A 9,219-nucleotide genomic window follows, 5' to 3' on the forward strand; every position below is an offset into this window, starting at 1 on the left:
TGCTTCTTCTTTCAGGTATTGACTTTAAAATTAGGACGATAGAGCTCGATGGCAAGAGAATCAAACTGCAGATCTGGTAAGGCTTCTGTGCTGCGCGGAGTGTGCGATAGCTGCGGCTGTGTGGTGGGTGTGGGGATGTTTTGTGTTAGGTTTTGATTCCAGTTGTGCTGTTCAGTAGTTTGTGTTATCTTAGAACTAAAAGATAGTCCTGGTGGTTTTGTCACCAAAACTACGGGGAAAACAAAAACTCTCCAACAACACTTTTAATGTTAGAGAGTCAAGGCACTGCAAAGAACCTTTAACACCCTTCCCCCGGGGCAAAGGCCAACAAAATCTTTGACTAAAGTTCCATAAAAAATTTTAAACTGGTCTATTTTCCAACAGTCTGAAGACTGGTCCAMATTTATTTCAAGCTTTTGGTGGTGTTAACTCGAGCTAAGAGCAGTGGTTTGAGTGAGCCCCGTGTTGTGTGTGTTGCAGGGACACGGCCGGGCAGGAGCGATTCCGGACCATCACAACMGCCTACTACAGAGGAGCCATGGTAGGAGCAGAGTGGTGATTCTGGGATGGGGGTGACAATAAACCCAGCTGGGTGTGACACTGGACACTCACAASTGACCCTGTCCCAGCGTGGAGCTCTGCCAGGCTGGACACACAGCTCTGCTGGTGCTGCTGGAGCTGTGCTGGGGTGATACGGGACTTTGGAAAGTAATTTTGGAAACTAATTTGGAAAATTATTACTCTATAAATACATGTCCCACACACCTTACCTCACTGCCATTAGCTGGGAAGCATTTTTTAAAAATAATCAGCTCCTGTCTGCTATGGACAAACGTTTAACTGCTGCTGAAACAATATTTYCTCTTTCTTCACCTTCAGGGCATTATGTTGGTGTACGACATCACCAATGAAAAATCTTTTGAAAATATTCGGAACTGGGTGAGGAATATTGAAGAGGTAATTTCTCTCTTTGTTTATTACTGTCTATTAAAGTTGCCATTTCTTCCTGTAAAAGGAATTGAAGTTTAACTGCTTCAGAAGAGTTACATTTCTTCATGTGCTGAAGGAGGATAAATGGGATGGAAATGAGTGATAACTTCTGCAATTCCTTGATTTGTTGTGTAGCCCCTGTACTTTTGAGGGCGCCTCACGTGATGTTTCCTGCCACAAAAATGAATCCAAGAATTGCTGTGGGATGAGGGGTTGGGGGAGCCTGGAAATCCCCCAAGATCTGGAAGATGTTCAGGGCTCTGTTGGGTACTCAGTGGGTGCCTCATCTGTCTAACAACGTTTATCTACAAAAACCAAGCCCAAGTCTCTGCTCTGTGTTTCAGCACGCCTCTCCAGATGTTGAAAAAATGATCCTGGGGAATAAATGTGATGCAAATGACAAAAGACAAGTCTCCAGAGAGCAAGGGGAGAAGGTGAGTGCCGTGGTTTTGATGTGTTTTGGCTGGGGTTTTCAGAGTCTGAAAACTGATGATTGCATGCTGCTGTGGTTCCAGATAGTGTTCCTGAGTGGAATAATTGAACATTTCCCTGAGCTGTCATGGGGGAATCTCATGGGGAAAAATCCCTTTTTCCCCACAGTGATCAAAAGCTGAACCTGTGGTTAGGATTCTTGTCAATCATCCATCAGATGCGAGGCAGTCAACAGGATTTTTCTAACAGAGTGCTAGAGTTTGACATTAAAAAATGTCTTTTTTGGCTGAGAGCCACTGAGATGAGGTAGATGGGATTGTCTTTTCTGGTGTCTGATGTTATTTAGTGGAGGCAGAGGYTTTTTCTGTGCTGTGGTTGTTCCGAAACTCACAAGATATCTATGCAAGAAGCAAATAAAAGAGAAAGGAGCAAGATAAAATGTGTGCAGAGATAAAACAGCAGAGCAAAGCCAGTGAGAAGAGATGCCAATTGCAGGGAGATTCAGTTCCTCATTTTTGCCAATTGTTCTGTGTGAGTAAATCCCCAAATCCAGTGGCTGTGGCAGGAGGGACAGAGGCTGTGCCCTCTTCCTGCAGTTTTCCCACTAATGTACAATTTGCTTTTGTCCAGCTTGCTGCAAGTTTTGGCATTAAATTCATGGAGACCAGTGCAAAAGCAAATATAAACATAGAGAATGTAAGTACTGCTGCTTTTCTCTTTTATTTATTATCCTGTTTGTGAAAATCCAGATGCCCATCCTGGTGGGGTGCAAACTGCATTTCTGGGTATCACAGATGGTTGTTAAGCACTTTGCTGTTGCACAGACCATGTCTGGCGGTGGTTTTGGGGCTCAGAAAGAAGGTTGTGGAGCTGGAGAAGGAGCATTAAAATCTGGAGCAGAGAGAAAAATATTGAAAGCTTAATATTCTTATATAGTGATTTTGCTTACTGCTATTGCCAAACAGCTTATTGCTAAACAAAAGTGTTAGAAAACATTTTATTTACCCTGTAACACCGAACTGTTTGACTTGTCACAGGCATTTTTCACTCTTGCCAGAGATATCAAAGCAAAAATGGACAAGAAGTTGGTGAGTAATCTTTATTTTATCTGTCCTGCTGASCATTCCTAGGCCTTTCAGCAGAGCCAGACATGCCCCATAATTTATTATTTTTTAATCTCAGCTGRTTTTGAGTTGATTGAAGCTGAGGCATAGACTCGGATAAATGAGGTCAGCCTGTCACTGATTTTAGGAAAGGATTTTGTGTGTCAGGCTTGGTTGGATAGAATGACCAGATGAAGCATGGAGGAAGAACCTGTTAAGTGTAAATAAGTAACTGGATGTTCTTTCCATCTTCAGGAAGGCAACAGCCCACAAGGCAGCAACCAGGGAGTCAAAATCACACAAGACCAGCAAAAGAAAAGCAGCTTTTTCCGATGTGTCCTTCTGTGAGGGACACGGCCTTAACCTGAGCTGGACTGTGCCTGTGCTAAGCGAGGTTTCCTCTGTCCGTGGACTTAGTGCTCCCAACTTGTCACTTGGTGACCACCTGAATAAGAAATGGTTTATTTTGGTAATCATCTGACTCTTCAATTTTTGGAGATGAAACAAGTTTATTTTTGTCAGATTTGCCAGCGGGCATGTGTGTTGTCTGGCAGAGGGAGGAAGCTGCCACATGGCCTGGGATGATTGACTGTGCTGACTGACTTCAACCTTCACTCGTAGCTGGATCCAGTTTAGAAAGGTGAAGTTGTGACCAAAATAAGAAACAGCAATGCCTCTGTTAATAAATTCCAGGTGCATCTCCAGCTACACACAGAGCAGATCCCAGAAATGYAACGAGGTGAGCAGTGCAGGCTGATGCTTCCTCAGGAGCTTTCTGCAGCTCCACCTCTTTGCTACTACAGAGAAACTCCTCTGTCTGCCTGTGTTACTCTAGACAATCCACAAGTACAATTGAAGTTTAAAAAAAAAATTCTCCTCAAAGGAATCTCTATTTTTTTTAAAGAAGAATGTGTGCTGTAAATAGAACGGGTCCTTACCATTGGGAATTGATCCGTGTTAGACTTGACTGTGCTCARTGAAGTACTCCAGACTAAATTCAGAGGTGATGGCTTGCAGTGAGTCCTGTACAGATGATCTGCCATTTGTTCTTGSAGAACTAGGCTCAGGCAGGGACACTCACACAAAATCTGTCCCCTCACAAGGGTGGCTTTAGCACTSTCCAGATTTATCATGCCACAGTAGGTGATTTGAAATCATGCCAGGGAAATGCACTGCACTGCTCCCAGTCRTGTGTTCCCAGCACACTCACTCACATATGCAAATAAACGCAGCACATCAGAACACTTTGTGAAAAGAGACTTTTCTCAGCTGAGACTGGCCTTGCTGCTGGTTTTCCATCACCACAGGCCTCAGGCAGAGCAGCTGCTCCCAGGATGTGTCCCAGGAACAGTCTGGGTGTCCCAGGAGCAGTCTGGGTGTCCCAGGTACAGTCTGGGTGTCCCAGGAGCAGTCTGGGTGTCCCAGGAACAGTCTGGGTGTCCCAGGAGCAGTCTGGGTATCCCAGGAACAGTCTGGGTGCTCATCCCCACAGCCCCAGTCCGTTACATTCCAAGTGTGAAATGCAGGAGCCCAGCACAGCTCCTCGGTGGGTGGCTGCTCACAGGGCTTTGTTTACATTGACAGCTGCACTTAAGGTTAAAATTAAAGTTGATTTTGAAGCTGTTTGCATTTACTCACAGGTTTTGTTTCCTTCAAGTTTGTGGTACTGAGCTCTGGCTTTGGAGCAGCACCAATAAGTGTTGCTGTAGTTAAAGATCTGTTGAATTCACAATTAAAATTTTATAAATCTGCAGCATGCGATTGGGCCCAACAGGAATACTGCCTGTTCTAAAACAAAAAAAATTCACTCTGTAAGTTACTGGTTTTTAAAAATGCTGGTTTATAAAACTTTTAGATTTATTTTATTTTTTAGTAACAAATTACAATGAGCTCTGTCCTGATTAAAGCTTTCCTCTAACCAGAACCTTACRATGGTTTGGTTTTTTTGTTTACTTGTGGCTTTTAGCACAAGGACTTTGATAAACGTGCACTGTAGTGGGGTTTCACACAGATTTGTAGGATAAAACCATGTTAAGCTATGAAGAGGCTTCTAGACATTGAGATTGGACAAGCAGTGTCTCTGTCTCGAGCTGAGGATGTTTTTAAAGAGTTTGTGTTTCAAGAAATGCTTGAGGCACAATGGGGAAGTGATAAGACATGGTGTGAATTTCCTGCATCACTGATCTGTGTAACCATTCRCTTCTGGCTCAGTGATAACTGTGGRTTGTCTCACATCTGTCTTGTCCTTTACACAGCCAGATGTTGGGCCAGATTTATTTTTCAGAGTGACTGGAAAACTGGTGGTTTATCTGACTTGATCCCACAGGTTCTTGCCTGTGGGCTGTACCAATAACTCATCTCAGGATGGGAAATCAAACTGTTCATTTACTGTTCAAGTGGGTAAAACTTGAAGGATGGTTATGGTGATTTTTCACTWTTTTCTAAATCTGAAGCTACTCTTGCATTCAGAATTTTTTGTGTGTGAACACCCTCTGTTTAAACTTAACGCTGTTTTTTGCATATGTTAATATACCTAATTAGAACATTAATTCCTTTGAAATGGTTGGGTTTTACTCTACAAAAAACAACTTTTTTTCCTCAATCTCAGGAAGTTTCATACACTTACTGTGACTCCAGTCATCACTGCACTTCTGGGTGTGAAGATTCTGCGCAGAAATTAAATCTCTGTGAGCAACACGAAACCTAAAATGCAAATGTGAGGGAGGAAAAAGTTGAAGACACTGCCCGTGAGCTTGGCTGTGTGTCACCAAACACAGGCATCAAATTTAGGAGAAGTAAATGTTTCCATCTAGAAATGTCTAGAAAAAATGTTTTCCATCACATCATTTCAGTTGCTGTGTTTATTAAGTGTGAATGTAATGGAAAATGCAATTAGCAGAGAGGTGCTGTGTGAATATGTGCAGTGATCTGCTTGTGTCCAAGCTTTCTTTAAGGAGGAAAAAACCTGAAATTGGGTACAAAAATTGGTACAAAATTGGGTAAAACTGAGGAATTTAAGTAGTTYTGCAAAACTAACCATGCTCACTGCACATTCTGAGTGTCTAAATACCACTAAAATGTCAGATAACCGGTGAACATTTGCTTTGTAGAGAAACAAACCCACTTTTAAGCATGTCCTCAATTCCCTTCTTTCAGTCTCCCAGAGCTCTGTGGTTGACCTTATTTTTGAGGCTGGTTGCAATACTTWGGCTGGACCCTGTCAGTCTGTCAATAATTGGTGGAATTGCTGTTCTGGCACTGATTTAACTCCTCTGTGCCCTGCACWGACAGGCACAGCCCCTGCTCCCTGACTGACATCAGAGCCTTACACCACAGCCGACCTCCAGCCTCACATTTATCAATCCTATGGATTATTGCAAGTCTTTACTGCTGCTGAAAATGTCTTTGGTCTCTCCTTTCGTGTGAGATGCTGATCCTCTCTCCCTGATGATTCTGAGGGGTTTTTGGGCTGGGGTGTTCGGCTGATGATCAAAATCGCTTTTGATTTCTTGTTCTCTTGGATTCACCAGGAAAATACRAAATAAGGATGGGCTCCTTTGGGTTTGTAGAAGTTGTAGGGTTTGGGRAAGAGTGATGACGAGCTTGTGTTTTCATTTTTAGCTTAACTAAAGATGTGTTTAAAGGAACGTGGATGGTAAATGCAGCCTGAGTGTTCCAGGCTGCYGTAATCCCTGTCCCATCCTGCTCCCCGCAGTTTCTGTGCTCACTGGAGTTAACTGGCTGCTTAACTGCTCTCTCCAGCCTTTCTGCAGGAATCATCTGCTCTRCACTGACTGGCAGTTGGGATTTATCACTTTGTTTTGAAGGGAATGTAACACATCCCAGAATTTATAAGAATAACTAAATTGTATTTTTTGAACGATCGCTCCTGCCCGCAGCCCTTCCCACATCACAACCGCTTTCTTAAACACTTCTCATGGATTTTCACGTTTGTATTCAAACAAAATTCTTGTTTCTTACAGTATGTCTGTTTTTACTCTCTTGTACAGGACCCTGAGCACTGCAGAAATAAACTTCTTACGAAAAGAGAATTTTACAAACTGAATTTTGTCAGTCCCATTCATTATTTGTGTGTAGGGAGCCTGGGTGTGGAAAACGGGATTTCTGAAAATGGAGAAGAGGGAGAGGACCTTTTGTTTCTAAACTCTGCTGAATTTTTCATTGTAAATCCTGCACTGTGAGAGAATACTTCAGGAATTGATTCACTGGACCATTTRTTAAGACTATAAATAGAGGATTTATCGATACAATTTTTATTAGCCACAATGGATTTGAAACTTGAGGGATTTTTTCCTGGTTAAGGCATTTTTGGGGTGAATTTTTAGAGGTTAGCAAGTATTTTTACTACCTGGTGGTATCTGAACTTTAAAAAAAAAAATCCCTTCTCTATGTCCAGGCCAGGTTTGCTCCAGCTGAGGGGGGGAACAGACATTTTGCTGAATTACAGGGAAATCTTGACAGAGTGCTTAATGAACTGTTCCTTTTAGAGAGAAATGAAAAGTTCTCTGACTGTTTCAGTTACCATAATTTGTCCTCTTTGCCCCTCTCATCTCAGGTAATCTCAGGTGAAGTAAAAGTTGTTGAAATTTCCAGAAGCAGAGAAACACTCATGTCCCGTGTCTGGCTGGATTCAGATTCGAATATGAAAGGTGCTGTTAAAAAAGAGAAAGTCTTGATCACTTATTTATCACTCCATTCAAAGGATTTACTAAATCAATTCTATTTATTTAAATTTCATTCTAAATAAATAAATTTTAAATATTCTATTTACTCTCTGTTATAAATGGRAAGCTTTATTTTTCAAAAATAAATTCAAATTTCAAATTAATTTGCAAAGGCTGGGTACTTTTTTTTWATTAAATTAAATTAAATGAATGCAAGATTTGGGTGCTGTTTAGTGCAAGATGTGCATCAGAAACCACTTTAAAGCTATGGGAAGCACTGAGTGAGCAAATCTCAATGCAGCCYAAGTGCTAATACCAACTTTTTAATTTACAAGGACTTTCTGCCGTGTAAAAAAGTTCTTTTGGAGGTTCAAAAGCAAGTCAAGAAACCTCCAGGCTTTTTCAAACATCGATTTTTGCAGTGAACAGCTCCACTCAAACTCCAAGGGAAGAGCGGTGATCTGCAGAGGCCGAGGAGATGAAACACACACTTGAGAGGCTTCTGACAAGGAAATTAAGAAAATTCAGTGTTAGGAATRAAAATCAAATATTACCTGAGGAAATCTGGAGCTCGCAGGATCATGTGCTGGAAATCTTCCAAGGACAGTTTGCCATCGTTGTCCACATCAGCCTCATAAATCACCTTGTCACACGCCAGGCTCACTTCCTCTGGGGTCAGCTCGTTCCGCGTTAATTTGTTGACGGTTTTCTCCAGATCTGATTTGCATATGTAATCGTCATTGTTAAAATCTGGCAAAGGAGGGAGGCAAAATTAATAAAAAGCGATGAAATTTGGCATTTTTCACATGGTTATATAAAAAAAACCCAACAAAACCAGTGGGTTTTTTACTGATGTGGAAGGGTTTGGTTTCCAGGCTGTGATGGATTTCTATCAGAACTCTCAAATCAGAAACGAAATTACCTCTGTCTGCTTGCAAAAGAAATCAATTAATGATCTTATTAATAATTAATCTATTTGCAAATAAAAACTTATTAATTTCTCCTGTCATACATAACAATTTTAAGTAGTTTAATGGCCAAACATAGCATAGCCATCATTAAATCATTCCAGCAAGATTGTGTTGGTTTGATTTTTTGCTTGTCTTTAGCTGATCATGATGAAAATAATTGTAAATTGTACCTCAAAAAAAATCTTTACATTTGTCCTTGGAGAAAAAAAAAGCCTGTAGAGGTTTCCCTGCCTCAATTTCCCAAACCCACCCTACAGATTTATGGGCAGCCAAACCCCCTGTGCTGTCCTTTCCCAAGGAACCCCTCAGAAATATTTCTGWAATGTTTATCAGCTCTTGAAAACTGCAGATAATTTCAAACTGTAGGTTTTGTCATAAATCCTAATCCCAGATAAATAAGAAACAGAAGGATAAAGAAAACCAGAAGTTTTAGGAAGAGAAGGAACAAACGTTGAAATGCAAGTAAAAGAAATCATTATGGTGACAATGTGAGGATTTTGCGGCCCTAAATGAAGCTGCAGCATTTCTCCATTTACTTTTTACACACTCACCATAAATTTTAAAAGCATAATAAGCTTTCAGATCCCTGGGAGCCATTTCACTTAGCACAGAAAACATGTCCAAGAAATCATCCAAGGTCATGTTGCCRTCGCCGCGCTCGGAGAACACCTCTGCAATCCGCTGGCGGAAGGGATTGTCCTGGGGAGCAGAGCACAGGAGGGAAGGTCATCCTTACCAACATTGATTTCAGGGCTGGTAAGGCAACTGGAGTGAGATTATTTTTGTTGAAACCCTTTTTTGGCAAATTTTCCCCTTTTTTGGCAAATTTTCCCCYTTTCTGTCTCTMAATTCTTACCGTGTCAGAGGCAGACACGACCCGTTGTGCGGTTTCAGGGGATTTTTGGGAAGCTTCCAGAAAGGCTTTTCAGCTTCCCATAGCCCAAATTGATTTCTGTGTCAGCCTGTCAGCAATTAGCCCTGGATGAATTATTAAGAGAGGGCAGTGGAAGTGGAACGTGTGGCCGGGTACCTTGAGCT

At 41.6% G+C, this 9,219-nt stretch overlaps 2 protein-coding genes across 2 annotated transcripts in view; one reads left to right on the forward strand and one right to left on the reverse strand.

Moving 5' to 3' along the window:
- The window catches only part of RAB8A (RAB8A, member RAS oncogene family), a 6,933-nt gene extending 1,027 nt beyond the window's left edge, over positions 1–5,906 (forward strand). The window contains exons 2-8 of the mRNA XM_057386942.1: positions 16–76; positions 481–541; positions 880–957; positions 1,335–1,424; positions 2,053–2,118; positions 2,460–2,510; positions 2,781–5,906. Of these exons, the coding sequence (XP_057242925.1) occupies positions 16–76; positions 481–541; positions 880–957; positions 1,335–1,424; positions 2,053–2,118; positions 2,460–2,510; positions 2,781–2,873 (500 nt within the window). The 3' untranslated portion in view covers positions 2,874–5,906. The remainder of the gene's footprint in view (positions 1–15; positions 77–480; positions 542–879; positions 958–1,334; positions 1,425–2,052; positions 2,119–2,459; positions 2,511–2,780) is intronic.
- Positions 5,907–6,726: 820 nt separating this feature from the next.
- CIB3 (calcium and integrin binding family member 3) overlaps positions 6,727–9,219 on the reverse strand; it is a 4,192-nt gene continuing 1,699 nt past the window's right edge. The window contains 3 exon segments of the mRNA XM_057386944.1: positions 6,727–7,198; positions 7,765–7,960; positions 8,733–9,023. Of these exon segments, the coding sequence (XP_057242927.1) occupies positions 7,177–7,198; positions 7,765–7,960; positions 8,733–9,023 (509 nt within the window). The 3' untranslated portion in view covers positions 6,727–7,176.

Source organism: Malurus melanocephalus, unplaced genomic scaffold, assembly GCF_030028575.1.
Source record: "Malurus melanocephalus ecotype Western Australia unplaced genomic scaffold, MMel_1.1 scaffold_1102, whole genome shotgun sequence".
Classification (NCBI taxonomy): Eukaryota; Metazoa; Chordata; class Aves; order Passeriformes; family Maluridae; genus Malurus; species Malurus melanocephalus.